The sequence below is a fragment of the Leopardus geoffroyi genome, chromosome D1 (genome assembly GCF_018350155.1).
Source record: "Leopardus geoffroyi isolate Oge1 chromosome D1, O.geoffroyi_Oge1_pat1.0, whole genome shotgun sequence".
NCBI classification, from domain to species: Eukaryota; Metazoa; Chordata; class Mammalia; order Carnivora; family Felidae; genus Leopardus; species Leopardus geoffroyi.
Window position 1 is genome coordinate 38,966,168 of NC_059329.1, and position 18,143 is coordinate 38,984,310.

Genomic DNA, 18,143 nt, shown 5'->3' on the forward strand with positions numbered 1-18,143 from the left:
CGTGGCCGTCACGCTCGGCAGCGGCGCGCGCGCTGCCTCCCAACTCCCTGTTGGAGGGTGTCCTCCCCCGCCCCCACCCCTTTGGCCGTTTATTAAAAACTGGAGCATAACCAGTCCTAAAACGATCCCTGCCTTCTTGTATTACGTCTGCCCTACCCCGATGCTTGGGAAATCGTTTGTTCCGTGCTTCTCACGAGGAGATGCCGGATTTTCAGAGCTTGAATATGTCCTGCACCAGGGGAGAAGTAGCTTCGTGTGCCCCCAACCCCTCCTTCCTTTTGAACAGGAATTCTAACTGCAGTTCAAACAATATTTCCTCCCCTTAAGAGACCACCTGGTTCGAACGGCGAAGGTTAGTAGGTCTCCATTTCACAGGTAGTGAGACTGAGCCTCCGAAGTTAAGTAACTTAGGGATGACTGCACAGCACTGTGAGGTGTGTGTGACCGTCTAAGGAGAGCAGAGCAGAGCTCTTCTACATTAAAAGTTGAGTGGTTTCAAATACAGAATGTAGATTCAGAAGTTATGGTCTCAGAGTCCATGTTGTAGGTCCTAAAGCAATTCATGTTAGATTGCAGGAACTTCCCTCTCCGTGTCACTGGCCTGAGTAACTTGGGCAGATGCATTTTGTATTTCCCCCCAGGACTTCCTGACTGCTCTGCCTGGGAGGGCCCTGGGCTTTGGGGATGTGCTCCAGAGAGCCAGCCCGCACGGATGCCAGAAGGAGTTAAGAGGAAAGAAGGAGAAAACTGAGAAAATGGTTGTCCCTTCTCCTGTCCCCGGCCTTGGAGACTGACAGTGGGAGTCCGCAGTCTGGGCAACCTCCTGGGAGCCGTCTACAGTCTCAGAGCAACCAGATCACCAGCTGCAGCAGCTGGAGGGCCCCTGGATCTGTGCCAGTGTGCTCTAATTCTATAAACACTCAGCCATCTCTGGGTTTTCCACTGTCAGCTTTTGGTTTACAAATTACCTGGGAGGACGGAAAGAAGCCACTGTGGCCAGCATTGCTTACGCAGGAATGCTGGAGCAGCAGGGTGGGGCTTCATCCATAAGCGGCCTGGCCTGTCTCTCTGTCCTCCTCTTTTCCCCCCACTCCTCTGACAACGGGAGCTCCCAAGTGCATGAAGGGAACATGCTTGGGTGAATGTTTGCATGTGTCACTCCAACCCCTCCCACTTCCTAGAATCCCCCATCTGCCCTCAGGAATTCATGGCTCATCACCGCCACCCCTACTATACCTATACCCCCTATAGACCCTTGGGTTATTCCAACTCATTCCTTGAAGATGTGGGTACTTGGATCACTGTCACTTTCCCCAATACCATTCCTGTTATAATTCTGATTTCTGCATCTACACAGTGGATTCTTCTTGTCCTCTGGTCTCTCAGCTCTTCAGCGTCCTCTCCTTTCCTTGACCTCGTCCAACTCTCCAGGCTCCCTGCTCTCACAATGACATCATCCATAATTTCGATGTCACACATTCTACCCTCCACCCACCACCTCCTACTTTTCCAGTCTACTCTGTTATCTTAATCCAATGGCTCTCTGACCTTAGCAGCACCTATGATTTGCTTATCTCATGACATCTCCTCCCCCTTTATCCACCTTAGTTTCCAGGTACATTATTATCTTTTCTTTCCTTCATACACCTTCAGATTCAACTCCCCCCACCCCCTCCTCTCCATACTACTTACCTGGAAAAACCACAACCCTGATAAATACGAATTCTCCACTGTCTTTCTATCAGCACCTGGCTAAACATGGTCGGAAGAAGCACAGCATCATGCTTCCTGGCCTTACTTTCAGTTCGTGATCGCCTATCTCAAGCGGACCTTAGGATAGCCCAGCAATCACTCTCCGTTCGCCTACGTTTCTTCCCCTTCTCCTCTCCCATTACCTTGGGTGCACCATCCCCACTCCATCGAAGGCCACTTCTTCCATTGTGGATCAGATCCTGTCCCTTCTCATGTGGCTTTCCCCCCCTTTCTACCTAAACTACTGTTTTCCTCTGTCCTAGATGATTCCCATTGGAATACAGACATCCTACTATAGTCACTCTTCCCTGACACCACCTCTCTCCCCAACTCCCGCCAGTTCTCAGCTGCCCTTTACAATGAAATTCATCAAAAGAATTGTCTACACTCATTGTGTCCACTTCTTCCTTTTGTTTTTAAAGGCAAACAAACTTCTGTTCATCACTCTTCCAAAGGAGCTCTTGCCGTGGTCGAGACTGGCTTTGCTATTGCCAATTCCAATGGTTCTAATAGCAACTGTTGATCCACTGATCCCATGTGTGGATGGACTCGTGTAGACTGTCTGCGGGATTAGTCTCCTCCCTCTCCTCATCTTATTGAGAAGCAATTAGTCTTTGTGTTGTAAGGGAGGCCATCTATGAGTGCTTTGGGGTCAGCCAGACCTTGGTTCCAATATCTGTTCTGCTACTAATTAGTAGTTTCATTTCTGCAAGCTTCGGTTCCTTTAAAAATGGAGAAAATAATCATACTTAACTCATAAGGTTGTGTTCAGAGTGCAGTAAACTAATGCACGTAGACCCCCGCCCCAGAAGAGAGACTGTCACATTGTGAAAATCAGGTAAAATTAATTATTAGGGGATGGCCAGTTCCTTTACAGCTGAGAAAAAAATGGGCTCTTTTCTTTCTTTTAACAACTTTGAGTTACTGAAAGGAGTCACCAGCCACAGAATATGCTTCAAATTAAGGGCAATGTCACATTGCCCTGACTTTTGGTTGTGTTCTAAAAGAATTGGCTTGGAGATTGGTTACATGGAGTTGGGAGAAGGTTTTCCCCATGGGAAGAGCAATACAAATGTTCTACTTGACGACTGGGTTCTGGAGCCTGCCAGATTGTTCTAACTCACAATGGTATCCCTTCAATTTGTACCTATAAATGGATGCCTTGTAAGCCAAAAAATTTCCTTATAGCCCTTCAGTTGTTTGAATTTCTTAATCACCCGAAGGTTAATGAGAAAATATTTTTCTTATTTCATCATTTGCTGTTGAAAACAATTAAATCTATGATTCCAATTTCCTATCTTAGGAAGCAGAGCAGAGCAAACAATAATATTTCCTGTTCACCAAACAAACATTTATGGGGAATTTACCATACTTCCAGGACTGTGCTAAGCACTGCAGATACAAAGGTGGTCAGGACAGACTCCTGCCCTCCGGTCACTTACTGTCTAATAAGGGATTCCGTGACAGAGGATCTTACTGAACCTCAGGCAGTGTCCAACGTGCCTACCTAGGCTTGACCTTTACAGGCCTCTTATAAAGAAATGGTTCTGCTGGAGGGTCACTGATCTATAAAGGACAGTGCACAAGCTTATCAGTTGGAAGCTGAGCTCTGTCCATTTTTAGAAAGCATTCTCAGGATGATACTAAACCTCTCAGCACCTGGGTTTCCTGACAGTAGCAAAGTAGGTAAAGTATGAGACAGACCGCACAGTGTGCCTGGCACAGTGGATGCTTAGTAAGTGTTACTTCTCTCCCACATAGAGGGCCCGACCATGCCAGAGTCCGCTAGGAGGAGAGTGATCCTTCTGTGCCGTGGCACCTGCAGACAGGAAGAAGGAGCTCTTCCTTCTGTTTCTGTGGCAGCATTTATTAGAGGGTGGGACATGTGGAGAGAAAGTGGCAGGGAGGAGATATTTCTGGGGCTCAGGGTGAACTATTTCTAGAACTCAGGTTTTCCATAGAAACAGATGACACAGCGGGCTAATAATGTCCACTATTACTATTGCTTGCTACATCATGAGTTGAATGGGGTTTGGGAGCTAGTCTGGGAATCCGACCTCTTTCTTAAATATCTATATCTAGGGGCGCCTGGGTGGCGCAGTCGGTTAAGCGTCCGACTTCAGCCAGGTCACGATCTCGCGGTCCGTGAGTTCGAGCCCCGCGTCGGGCTCTGGGCTGATGGCTCAGAGCCTGGAGCCTGTTTCCGATTCTGTGTCTCCCTCTCTCTCTGCCCCTCCCCCGTTCATGCTCTGTCTCTCTCTGTCCCAAAAATAAATAAACGTTGAAAAAAAAATTAAAAAAAAAATATCTATATCTAAATCTCTATCTCTGTCTCTACCTCTATTCATATATATAAACTACACGTTACTATATAAACAAATAATACATGTTCAAGGTAAAGGAAAAATTATTTAGTACAGATGAGTACAAACTATAAAATGAGTTCCTCTTTCCCATCCTATCCCAGTCTCCATCCCTAGACTGAAACACCATCCACAGCTTCTTGGCGTCCTGGGAGAGATTATTTTCGGCATATTCAAATGGGTATATGAACTGTTTAAAAAAGTTACATATCATACTCCAGATTCCAAACTAAAGGCAATAAGTTTCTAAATGAACTTTTGGTCCAGCTCCAATCATAAGCTGGGGGCAAGGAAGCGTGCAGCATCCATGGGTAAAAGGTCTCATCTACTAGTGGAAAACAGTAAAACTTTGAACAACATGTAGACTTTGGAAGGACGATACTCTGGCTATCTGGGAAGCTCCATGAGACTCCTCACTCCTTGGTGAATGAAGTGTGGCCAAATGGCACCACTGGCTAGAACTCTAGGATCAGAGGAGTTCTTAGCCCCGTCTCTCGAGCTAAGAGCACACTGCAGAAGCTTGCGGGGGGGCTAGCACAGTGCTTTGAGCACAGTGGCCATCACGGATAGCCTGCTGAGGGTGCAGGGGATACAGCGGTGGCCAGGGCTATGCCTGCTGCAGTCTGGGAATGCCTCCATCCCCTGGCCTTAGGCTCTGCTGTCCAGACGGCAGGCCGGCCTGGACTGCAGGCTCCATTTGGGGCAAAGGCCACAGGGTGGGACCCTGTTGCTGTCTCCAGCCTGCTTTTTATGGGCTGCTCTGACTCTGGGGTCCCCAGGGTCAACACAGCTGCTCGGTCAGTGGAGAAGAGGAGGAGATGAGAGTCTTATACAGACACAGCTTCTTCCTCTAAGAAATGCACGAGGGGCTGAATGCCACATGGGGAGACTTATTTGCAGCTGAAGTATGTTATCAATTACCTTTGCAAGGAAGAGCTGTACCAATTCGACAAAACCAAGTTTGAGCAATAGCCAGAGGCCACTAGGATCTGTCCACAGTCTTCCCAACCCCGGGCCTTGGAAGGACACCGATTTCAAGCATGAAAGACAGAAAGAAGTGGGCTGAGCCCTCCCTCTGCCTTCCTCTCCTCCCCGGCCATGCCCTTTGCTCATCTTCTCTGCAGGTAGCCTTCTGTCTCCTGGAGGCTCTCTGCTAGTTAACAGCAGAGCAGCAATGCCCGCCCCCCTTCCCCACCCCCCTTCTCCCTGGGGAGCATGGACAGGACTGATTTAGGGGGAGAGAGTGGGGCCCGTGGCTGCCTGAGCACAGCACGATTCTCTTCTGTTATACAGTCTCTTATCTGTGTCCTCTTAGGACAGACCAACCAAGGACAAATGTATGCCCACCCGTAAGGTTTCACCAGAAAGAAACTGGTACTTAACTGGTCACAGCATTAGCTCCAGGGCCGAACTGGCGCAAAGGCCATCTCCCCTCCTCCTAGGGTTTAATATTTGTACATATATTTAGTATATATGTATATAAACATACATAGTTGCCTTATTTCCCTTAAACAAAAATCAAAACTTCAGACAACTGTTCTAAAAAAGGCGTTCTATAACTTCCAAAAGAGAGAAATGGGCTCTACAAGAAAAGTAACTATCTCATACCTGGAAAAAAGTCATCATCCTCAGCAGAAACAATACAAACCAAGAGATGAGATGCTGCTAAGTCTGCCAGGAAGCCAAGGATTCATTTTCTAAAAATGCTAAATATGTTCTCTGAAAAATCCAAATACCAATGCGGTAGGTGCTACTAACAAAAGCAAGGTGTTTCACAAAATGCATAAGCCAATTGTATTCGTCCAGCCCGCTAGGGTCCCTATTACTAAGTATGGAACAGAGATGAAGATTTAAAAGACTCCTCACTCAACATCATATCAAAGGAGATAAACTCCGGCTGAGCCAAGAAGCTACTGGAAGGTGTATGTGGACATGAATCAGAATAAAAAACCATTCCAAAAATACACACAGAAGAAGGTCCCTGCAGGGGAAAATCACACACTTCCAACTCACACCCAGTTGGATCTACCGAGTGAAATCAGACAAAATACCCTGTGTTGAGATTAAGGGCAAAAACATTTGCTGCAATTGAAGTCTGTGACCAAACTGCGACAAAAGAAATCCGTAGGATGCATGTGAGTCTCCGCTGAGATGCGGAGACCTGCCCTGATCTTGAATTTTCCACCCAAGCATCCTGGACTGTGGCCTGAGAGGAACTCTCTTCTCTCAGAGACTGCAGAGAATCCTCTCAGCCTGCCTGAGGCCTTTTGCCTTTCACACTGGAATGGCATTTCCAAGAGGATATGGCCCTGGCAGTCAACACAGCATAGGTACTGGAAGGAACAGCAGAGGCCAAGGTGCGAGCCCTAGTCTTGCCACTAGTCTTTGGGAAGTGTCCAAACCTGCCCAGACCGTGAACTCTTCTGTAACACGAAAAGACATTTATGGAACTTGTTAAAACAAATGCCAGGAGAGGGGGCGCCTGGGTGGCTCAGGGGTAGGGTGTCCAACTTCCACTCAGATCACGATTTCACAGTTCGTAGAGTTTGAGGCCCGCGTCAGACTCTGTGCTGATGGCTGCTTCAGATTCTGTCTCCCTCTCACTGCCCCTCCCCCGCCTCAGAAAAATAAACAAACATTAAAAATCGGGGCACCTGGGTGGCTCAGTCAGTTGAGAAACTGACTTTGGCTCAGGTCATGACCTCGCGGTTGGTGAGTTCGAGCCTCACATCAGACTCGCTGCAGTCAGCCTGTCAGCGCAGAGCATGCTTCAGATCCTCCGTCCCCCACCTCTCTGCCCCTCTCCGGCTTGCACTCTCCCAAAAATAAATAAACATTAAAAAAAAAAAAACCCTTTTTTTAAGTGCCAGCAGAGGACTGTGGATAACAGATTCCATCGTGTTAGTCTTTTTACCGCACCATATGCAAGAGAAACGTGCAAAAAAGACACAAGCCTCACAGAAAGGTGGAGATGCCACACAGCGTTGTCCTTTGAAACCGAACAAAGAAGTAAAATGGACACCGCATAGCCCAGCGGGATAAAGGCCCGAGTTCGAACGTGAGCTCTGCTGGCATTTAGCCGTACGACCTTGGCCTCGCCATCTTGCCGCTCCAAGGCTCTGTTTCCTCCTCTGCAAAATGCGGATGATGCAAATAACTCCTTGTGGGGATTTCAGTGAGAATCGATAGGAAACAGAATAACGCCCGCAGCAGTGTTTAGCGCACACAGCGCTCTCAGAAAATGTTCCTCCTTTCCTTCCTGCCTGATGTGAAAACTCTCCCTGACCTTGAGAGAAACCGGAAGGGAAATCTGCTCCTTCCTGTTTTTATAACCATAACGGAGACAGCACCGCGGCATTTCTATCACACACCTGGCCTGGCCTGCCGGGTTAGGGTTCCCAAACTTCCTGGCTCTCCCCTGAGGAGACACTTAAGCAGGTGGATTCCACTGGGAAGAAGGGACAATAGGGTTCCCGAAGGGCTGAGTGAACGCATTTGTAACAGGATTTGGAGATTCGACGAGGAGGGCTGCGGAGGCCGCCCCTCCTGCGCCAAATCCCCACACGTGTGGTGTGCTAGCTGGCAAATGCAAGGAGCAGCCACATCAGCCTGTGACGCAGCAATCGGAAACAGAGCTCTGGCCAAATGCTGGCCCCCTTCTGTCTGATGCGTCAGGCACTGCAGACAGCTTCGTTTGGAAAATGGGTTCCAGCCCTTTCAAATAAGTTGGAAAAACCACCGGCCCAGGTCCTCGAGGGCGTTTTTAGCAGTGGAGGAAGCAAGACTGGCAGAGGGACTTTCCTCCAGAAACTTCATTTCACCCCCAGACATCCTGGGTTCTCCTTGCCAGCTTCCTGAAGGCTGTTCCTACTCTAATGGCCGCCCGCGACGCCCTGACGATAACACAGAGGCAGATGTTGCGTGGATCTGGCCCTGCCCCAAGGCCGATGACTCACCAGGATGACGGAGCCTCCCTGGCAGATAACACGGTTCTCAGAGGATTCCATGAAGCTAAGAACAAAACCCGAAGGCCTGGACACTCCAGGACTTTCCCTGGTACTTCACTAGAAATGGAAACTCTGTTAGCCCACAATGGGCATCCCACAATGGGTGGGAGAGGTGGGACAGGGGTCAGGGCATGGAGGAAAGATGCTCAGAAGCAGGTGGGTCAAGGCCTAGGCAATGCATTAGCTGAAGTGGCCGTGGGAGGGTCTTGGATGATAATCCACACGTTGCAACAGCACTGTTGGTTTTCTGGCCCTGCTCCGAGCTACGGGTCTTTTCTTCCATGACAATGAAATGACTGGCAATAAACGTCTGAAACTGGCCCACCAGAGGCCTAAACTGAGAAGGGGGTGTTGGAGGGTAAAGCGAGGAGCGATAGCCATAGAGTGGCTTGGGGTCAGGCAGATCGAAGTTCAAATACCCACTCTGCCACTTCCCAGCTGAAGGATCTTGCACAAGCCTCTTGTCAGCCTCTTCGGGCTCAGTTTCTCCATTCATAAAATGAGAAGAAGGTTGTGAGAATGAATTGAGATCATCTATATCTATATGAAAAAGGCTCGGCATCATGTCTGGTGCAATGTATATACCCAATGAATGACTGCTCTTTATTTATTTTGGTGATGACGCCAATTGTGACTTAGCTTTGGCCCAGCGGGGCTTCCACTTCATTTCTGAGTGCAAGTTCCCATTCTGGCCACCTCTCTAGTCCTCTTAAGACCTGAGCCCTTTCCCTGAACCACAGCCCAGGCCTCTGAGAACCACCCTAATACTAGCTGCCCATAAGGATTTCTAGATTTCAGCTCCCTTGATTCTTTGTCACTGTGTTTCACCCACATACCACACCACTGCCATCCTTTGCCTTGGACACCTCCATCATCACCTACTGATGGTCCGAACTGGGACCACATATCCGGTATCTGTTGCCCACTAGAGTTAAACTCCTCCATCAGCCCCCGAAGCTTATCAATTACCTGAGACCAACGCCTCCCCATCAGGCAGTTCTAAGACACCGGTCTGGTTCCCCTTCCTACTAGCCAGCCGTGCCCTGAAGATGGGAGATCCACGGCAGGGTCAACTCACAGCGGGATGTGGTCATTTGTGGAGTTGGTCGCAACAAGCAGTTTTTAGCCACCGGCTTGTCACAATGGTCCTGAAAGCTTCTAAAATCCTGTGACAGGTGATTCTATTGCCTAGGTTACAAAAGCACCGGCAGACAAAGCACATCTACTTCCTTTCTCTCCTCTGACTTCAGACTTTGGTGAACAAGCCTGGAGCGGTGAATGGAATGCTATGGGTGTGCTCACAGTACCATGAAGTGGTGCCGTGGTGCCGGGAGAGGTGTGCACAGACCAGCTGGGTCACCACAATCAAAGGTGGCTCTCAGCGAAGGAGAGATGCCCACAGGATGCGGTCCTACCCATTTATTCATTCGCTGAGCCACGCAGCCAGCCTGCCATTGTATGTATATGCATCAAGTATTCGCTAGGCTGCTTGTGAAAGGGATGCAAAGGCCAATGAAGCAAGGCCTCAGGAAGCCCAGAGGCTGCCCAAGCTATGCACCGTCACAACACGGTAAGGCAGGCGCCGTGACACGGGAACCTGTAAGTTCCGCGGCCGCGCTGAGGTCAGGCCTCTCGGTCAGACCAGGGTGGAGTGGTAGGTGGCGGCAGGGAGAGATCCAGAATAGATGACTTCGGCTGAGGCTTCACTGATGCGTGGGAACCTGCCGGGCGGAAGGCAAATAGCAGTAACAGCCCGTGCAGAGGCTCATGGTGTGCGAGAGCGTGACATGTCCAAGGATCCAGAGGCCGGTCAGTGCATCAACAGAAGGGGTTTGCTTTTAGTAATGAACAGCAGGAGATGAGTCTAGAGAGGCAGGCAGAGGTCTGATCAGGGAAGGCTGTGTGTTGAGCGAGGGAGGTTCAACTGTATTCCATGGGCTGTGAGGAGACACCGGCATAAGAACCTCTTAACAAGTGGTTAGGTGGAGGCGTGACAGGGCACAGGAGGGAACAGCCGTTGGCTTCTGGCTGAACTCATCCAAGTTTTCTCAAAGTTTTGACCTTCCCTTTGGGCAGTCTCCCATTGCGTGCGGTAGGCCCTGTCGGAAGATGTACCCTGGGGCAGAGCTCTATAAGTTACCCATTTTAGAGACGGGGTGCAGCAGAGTGTGGTCTGGTGATCTCCCCGACCATCTTTCTCCCTTGTGTTCCCAGTGCTTGGCACATAGTAGATACTCAATACTGGTTGAACGAATGTATAAACGACAATGGGAGGCATAACCTTACTAAAAACCTCGTGTGAGTGCATTAGGGGCCTTTATCTCCTTATCCACAGAATGGTTCCTACCGCCAAAGTAGATCTCCATTAGATTTGGAGGATGGGGGGGGGGGGGTTCTTAGACCTGAAAGAGGCCCACAAGTCTGTGTGAGGGTTACATTTGTATGCGCCACTCCAGGAAACTTACAGCATCCCCATCACTTAACACTGAGTTGCATTAATCAGATGTCAGGCAAGAGAAAAAGAAGAGAAAGTGAGCTGACCTACTCTGTTTCTACTGGTTGCATTATCCTCAATGCCAGTCTTTGCAGCGCTGTTGAGAGGAGAGGAGACAAGATAAGCAGGAATACAGTACCTGACACATGTTAGGTGCCCAGAGATGTGTGACTAACTTCCTCCCTGGCTAGGGTAAGGGCTCAGTAAATGACAGCTTGCAATTCTCATAGTCCTTATCACAGCCCTACGAAGTAAGCATTCTTACTCTCATGTTAGAGCTGAGAATACGATAGGCTTTCTCAGGCCACGTAGCTTATAAATAGGAAATTCAGGATCTGAACCCAGGTCTGCCTGACTCCAAAGTCCATTCCTCTCCTCTCCTCCTGGCTTTTTTTGAAAAGACAAACAGCACTGGGCACGTACTGAGCACAGCTGGGTTGACACAATGAATGCAGGAGTTGAAGAGTACCACGTGTATCAGGGACATCAAAAGCAGCCATACCCCCTCTGGTGTTGGCAAAGTGATGAATTCCAGCATGAGACAACCAGGTTCCTTCCTCCAAGGGCCATTTTTCACCAAGATCCATGTTTCCAACAGCTCTCTTGTATGTGCAGCTCTTGGAATCTCCTGAAATAAATAATGAGCACAAAAGAAGGGAGATGAATTACCACTGATGCTCTCCTGGGACAGAGAAGCCTTCTGGTAAGAAAGTCGTCATTTCCAGTTCAGTATGTTTCTTTAGCATGCAGAGATTTTGGTCAAGATCTGGGCACGGCCCAAATATGACATCTTCCAATGAGGCTACTCAAATCTGCAAACCATGGTTTCCCTCCCCATTCAGTTAACAAATGTTTATGGAGCAACCATCACATGCCAGGCTTTGAGCGAGGAACTTACTGTGTTGAGTTCTGCACGTAATATAGACTTCTAGAATTTCAGGGTAGGATACAGTAGAATCTCAATTTCATAAAAATAATCGGTATATACTTCTATATATGCTTAAAACACAGATTGGAAAAATTTTGAACCAGAAAATTGGAGGTACCTACTAATACATTGGAATTATGAGTGCTTATTTTCTGTGTAATTTTCTGTATTTCCACAATAAACATGCATTACTCTGATCATCTGAAAAATGTATACAATAAGTGTCATTTGAAAGAAAAATACCAGGGCTAAGAAGGATCATGGAGACCAATTTTTCATTTCCCCTTGAAAACCATGACAGAAAGTCACATGTCACGAGAGGTCCTGGCTTTCACGAAAAGGTCACCTCACCAGGTACCTCTGAGAAGTCCAGCCTGGGGAATCTCTACCTGTATCTCGGAAGATTACAACTCATGGCCAATCTTTTGCTTTTTCGTTTCAGAGGTTTTCATAAAGCTCTGCATGTAGCAGGTTCTCAAATCGACGTGGCTGAATAATTGGACGTGACTGATTGACTTAATCTAGAAATGCAGTGCGTAGGCTATCCACCATGTCAGAAACCCTGTCAGCCTAACTAGGATGGCCACCAATTATCAGTTGTCGCAATCAGACCAGCTGGCTTGCTTTGATCTCTAGAACACTGTCGAAAGTTGCCTTGAAGTTTCCTGCAGGCACGGCACATTGACTTGTTGTCTTTTGGCTGCCTGCCTGGCGAAGTCTGGTGCTCTTGGGAATTGCAACGAATAACGAAAAATCTCTCGTAAAATACCAGGTGGTACCAAAGATTGTGCTGTACTTTACTGGGTACTGGCTCCTTAGGGATCTGTTTTCAATCCAAGCACCCAAAAGTTTTAGAAGGGAATCCTAGACCAGAGGGGATACAGCACAATGACACAGCAAAAACATTGGACTTACGAATAGATCCAGATTTTAGCCCTGGCTCTGGCACTACTGAGTGATTTGGGGCAAACCACTTACTGTCTCTGGCTTGATTTCCCCAACTTTAAATGAAGGAATTAGGACCAGATGTTGGCAAAGGCTTGTTCAGTCTTCCAAAACTTGCAGCTTATAATAATATGCTTTACATACAAAGGCGACCTATCCACCCACATCAGTGGGTGGAGAAAGCTGTGTTATTTATCCATTAGCAAACTGAGACATCAGCCTGAGCACATGAGAGGTGGCTGATCAAGGCTAGAGATAATCTGCCATCAGAACAAGACATGCTCTCTGTGCAAAACTAAAAACATGTCCGGAATAGAAATCCAATCCTGAGCCGTGATCACGCCGGCATCGTCATTTAATCAAACGACCTAAGTATTCAACATCTTGTACCTTCACCAGTCATGAAATAACATCAATAATAGTACTACATCCTTAAAGAGCAACTTTTATTTACAGTAGACTGGCCATTCAAAACCATTTCGTCATTAATTCTTGCAGTATCTTTGAGGAGTTGGAGATTCTAATAGCTTTATTTGGCAAAAATTGAGCTTTATTGATTACTTGGACAGTGGTTTTCCTCATTGCTTTTGGCCCAGTGGTCTAGGCACCCCCTGCCCCACCAAGGAACCAGATTTGTAGGATGATCTCTCCTGGATGTGTGAGGTTAGATTCTCACATCTGTGTATTTATTTTATTAATCTGAGCTACATAGGCTCACATTGTTTTATTAACTTCAACCTACAAACCCCGCTGGTTTCTCTGATGCTTGAATTTCACACCCCAGCTTGGGAAAGCCACACACAAAATGTGAACTGAAATTGCATCAAGCACAAGTATTTCGAGGAAGACTTTGATCAATCCCATCTGTTACTGACACCCTAACACTATCACTTCAGTCACGGGAAGGCCCAGCGTTGCTCGTGAAACTGTGGAGCCTAGGAAACATTTTCCAGGCCTCTGGCCATAATTTATTCAAGGTTTTCTATAGAGTGGTGAACCTCTATCCATGTCTCAAAGACTAAGTCTGCACAGAAGAAACTAAAACATGCAAAAAATCTTTAAAGTTTATTTATTTTTGAGAGAGAGTGAGAGAGAGCAAGGGAGAGACAGAAAGAGGGGGAGAGAGAGCAAATCCCAAGGAGGCTCTGCACTATCAGCATGGAGCCCAACCCAGGGCTTGAACTCATGAATCATGAGATATCATGATAGCAGATATCAGATATGATGACCTGAGCTGGAACCAAGAGTCCAACGCTTAACCAACTGAGCCAACCAAGTGCTCCTGAAAAGACAAAATTAATGCAACCTTGGGAACGGGGAGTGAGGAAATACTTTAAAAGATAAGGTGGGGTGGTGTGAGTGGGAAAGCCTGTTCAAATCCTACAGTTGTAACTGACTTTGAGAAGCATTTTTCAAAGAGCTATCTGTTGAAAGTGCTGCTATAAACATTGGGGTACAAGTACCCCTATGCATCAGCACTCCTGTATCCCTTGGGTAAATTTCTAGCAGTGCTATTGCTGGGTCATAGGGTAGATCTATTTTTAATTTTTTGAGGAACCTCCACACCGTTTTCCAGAGTGGCTGCACCAGTTTGCATTCCCGCCAACAATGCAAGAGGGTTCCCGTTTCTCCACATCCTCTCCAGCATCTATAGTCTCCTGATTTGTTCATTTTAGCCACTCTGACTGGCATGAGGTGGTATCTCAGTGTGGTTTTGATTTGTATTTCCTTGATGAAGAGTGACGTTGAGCACCTTTTCATGTGACTGTTGGCCATCTGGATGTCTTCTTTAGAGAAGCATCTATTCATGTTTTCTGCCCATTTCTTCACTGGATTATTTGGTTTTTGGGTGTGGAGTTTGGTGAGTTCTTTATAGATTTTGGATACTAGCCCTTTGTCCGATATGTCATTTGCAAATATCTTTTCCCATTCCAAATTATGGAAAGAGCCTAAATGTCCATCAACTGATGAATGAGTAAAGAAATTGTGGTTTATATACACAATGGAATACTACTTGGCAACGAGAAAGAATGAATTACGGCCTTTTGTAGCAATGTGGATGGAACTGGAGAGTGTTAATGCTAAGTGAAATAAGTCATACAGAGAAAGACAGACACCATATGTTTTCACTCTTATGTGGATCCTGAGAAACTTAACAGAAGACCATGGGGGAGGGAAAGGGGAAAAAAAAAGTTAGAGAGGGAGGGAGGCAAACCACAAGAGACTCTTAAAAACTGAGACTAAACTGAGGGTTGATGGGGGTGGGAGGGAAGGGAAAGTGGGTGATGGGCATTGAGGAGGGCATCTGTTGGGATGAGCACTGGGTGTGGTATGGAAACCAATCTGACAATAAATTTCATGTTAAAAAAATAAATAAATAAATGCTAAAAAAAAAAAAAAGAGCTATCTGTATTCCCACGTTCATTGAAGCATTATTTACAGTAGCCAAGATATGGAAACAAGGTGTCTTATTAATGAATGAATGATTGGATTAAGATGTTTTACTTAAACATACACAGTCACATAGTAGATCTGGAGGGCATTATGCTAAGTGAAAGAAGCCAAAGAGGGAGACAGTAAATACTGCCTGATATCACTTACATGTGGAATCTATAAAGAAAAAAGGTAGAACTCTTAGATAAAGAGAATAGAAAAGTGGTTGCCAGGGGCAGGAAGTTGGAGAAAATAGGGAGAGGTTGGTAAAAGGGTGCAAACTTTCAGCTGTAAGATGAATAAGGTCTGAGGGTCTAATGTACAGCCCAGTGACTCTAGCTGATAACACTGTATTGTGTAAGTGACATTTGTTAAAAGAGTGGAACTTGAATGTTGTCCCCCATAGGTAAATATGTAAGGTAATGGATATGCTAACTAGATGGGAAGAATCATTTCACAACGTACACATACATCAAATCACCAGTGTATACCCTAAATATCTTTCGATGCTATTTGTCGATTAAACGTCAATAAAGCTGAAAAAATAACATAGGAAAAATAAAGAGAAGCACTAAGCCACCTGCATCGTTGGACACTGGGATGTATGGGATGCAGGACACTGTGAATACATAATTGATCTTTCATAAACATTGATTGATTGAACAGACGCATAAATGATAATGACCAGTGTTTGTAAGGACCCTAGTCAGATATCAGCTACTGTTAAGCTGGCAAAGGAAACCTTCCTGCCCCAAGAGAGTGGTATGGGGCCCAATGGACCTTTGGACTTGAGGAAGTTAACTCTGACTCCCTGACGACCAGAACTCTCCCTAAACAGACATGCCCTCCTCTCTTTTCAGAGCTGCCTCCAGAGCAAGCCATCCTCCCAGCTGCCTGAGCCAGAAACAGACTATCCTTGATTGATTGATTACATCGCACATCTGATCAATCACCACATTGTGTCCATTCTAACTTTCAGGTGTCTCAAGAATACATTTGCTTCCCTCTGTTCTCAGTTCAGCCACTGTCATCTTCCATTGAAATACTACAGCAATTTCAATGGGTCCCTGGCCTTCCTTTCCTCCAACCCAGTCTCCACACTTTGTTGTATAGTATATTTTTTAAATTTCTTTGTAAAATTTTTTGTTTATTTATTTTGAGAGAGGGCACACACAAATGGGGGAGAGGGGCAGCGAGGAAGAGAGAGAGAATCCCAAGCAGGCTCCATGCTGTCAGCGTGGAGCCCAAAGTGGGGCTTGACCTCACGACCATGAGATCATGACCTGAGCCAAAAGTCAAGAGTTGGACACTTAACTGACTGAGCCACCTGGGCGTCCCAGTCGTATTAATATTTTTAAAACACACATCTGATCATGTCACTCCTCGATTAAAATACTTCAGTGATTCATTGTTCTCAGGGAAAAGTCTGGACCATTTCATACATAAGGCCCAACTATAGCAAAGTATTTACAGTCTCTGAATAAGCAGCCTTCTTTGGTCTTTTGTGTATTCATCGGGCCATTCTAGAGCTCTAGCAAGACTGCCTTCCTGCCTCACCTTGCTAACTGCAACTTATCCTTCACATCTCATCTTAGAGATGGTTGTATGTTCCCACAGACTTCCCTGTCCTTACCTCATTACACGTTTCACACTGTACTGTAAATGTCTGTTAATATGTAGAGTTTAGTTCATAATTTATGTCCTTGAGAACAGAGATCCTACTTATTTGTACCCCTGGTATCTGTACAGGGGCTGACCCAAGGTAAGCACTCAACATATATCTGTTGAATGAATGAATGAATGAATGGTGGTGCTTGGCACAAGCATCTTTAGCATGTTCCTTTGGAAAGTAGTCTCTTTGCAACCTCACCCACCTCCTCTGCTTCTTTGGAAATTTCTCCACTTGAAAGCCACACCTTATCTGCCTCTGCTTCCTGGCCCCATCCTGACCTTCTCATCCAGTCTAACCTGCTGAGATTCTCCCACTTATACTCCCACTTCAGTCTGCATACCTGTTCCTCTGCCCAGCATGCCACTAGAGCCCCTGCCCTTCACACACCTGCCTCCCTCTCCAAGCTTGGGATGAAACTACATGTGACTATCCACAGGAGATACCTGCCCACCTAACACAGCCGAATCACACCTAGACCTCTAACCAATATCTCTGGAGTCTTTTCTGTCAGTGGGGCTAGATCTAGAAATACAAATTCAGAAAACCCCTGGCTATAACCTTGACTCTGCCTTTACTGCCATAATATAGTTCCAACTGTAGGGAAGGAATAAATTATGTAGACGTGCCGTATGTGGGGAATCATGTGGTATATTGCATCATCTAGGTATTCGAGCAGCAAGGGGTTGTAAAGAATATGAACACCCTCACAGCAACAAAGTCCATTTGCTGATTACTTATACTACAAATCAAAATATACATAACTTATACCATAAATCAAGATGTATATAGAGATATTAACATAGTTATACAAAATTTATTCATTTGATAAATATTTACTTGGTATCTCCTATGTTTTAGTTACTGTGCTAAATGCTTGGGATAGAACAGGGTAAATGTCTTTCTTCAAGGAGTTTTCAACCTTGTCTGGGAGACAGATATCTAGACATATCATTACAGAATAATGTACTAAGTGCAAGCATAGAGGCACACACAAGGTAAATCAAAGATCAGCAAGTAATAAAATCTAGAATTTGGTAGGGATCTTAGGGCCTTTAGTCCAACCCTTGCCTTATGCATGAGTATAACCTCTCCAGTATATGCCTACCTGGCTTAAACTTAAATACTATCAGTGGGAAGGACCTCCCTTTCTCTCCAGGCAGCCCGTGATATTTGTGAACACTTTGGTCAAGCACCTCATTTTAAAATTCTTCATATGTTGATATTTACCAACAATAAATATTGGTGCTGAGCTATTTTAGGACTCCTACCCCTTGTTCTGTTCTTCGAAGGCTGCTTAAAGATGTGATACTTTTCCAGGAATATCAAAAATTGACCCTAGTTCTGCTGTTCTCCGAGTCTTGCAGATCTGAACCTCCTTCTTCAACAAGTCAGGAATCAGAAGGAGTGTTCCATACTGGTTCTGAGTAGAAGGTATAAATCTATCTTGTCACACCCAGAAAACAGGCCAAGCAGCTAAGTTACAGAGCAAGAGGGAAGAGGTTCCACGATGGGATCTTCTTCTCAACTAGGAACTTCTGGCTAACACCTG

General features: G+C 46.2%; 1 protein-coding gene and 1 long non-coding RNA gene across 10 annotated transcripts in view; one reads left to right on the plus strand and one right to left on the minus strand.

Moving 5' to 3' along the window:
- The window catches only part of AMOTL1 (angiomotin like 1), a 153,471-nt gene that overhangs the window by 120,705 nt on the left and 14,623 nt on the right, over window positions 1-18,143 (minus strand). For 3 of the 8 annotated variants that reach the window (XM_045483577.1, XM_045483578.1, XM_045483576.1), the window contains exon 2: window positions 11,040-11,244. In XM_045483577.1, the coding sequence (XP_045339533.1) occupies window positions 11,040-11,244 (205 nt within the window). Of the gene's footprint in view, window positions 1-10,663; window positions 10,714-11,039; window positions 11,263-18,143 lie in introns of those variants that run through there. The other 5 variants (XM_045483584.1, XM_045483583.1, XM_045483582.1 and 2 more) reach the window with 3 other exon arrangements.
- On the plus strand, window positions 126-15,982 carry LOC123601003. 2 transcript variants are annotated; one of them, XR_006713922.1, is made up of 3 exons: window positions 126-352; window positions 11,215-11,319; window positions 15,783-15,982. It is a non-coding gene; the product is annotated as an uncharacterized LOC123601003 (long non-coding RNA). The 2 variants fall into 2 exon arrangements; XR_006713923.1 differs by lacking the exon at window positions 126-352 and adding an exon at window positions 9,582-9,692.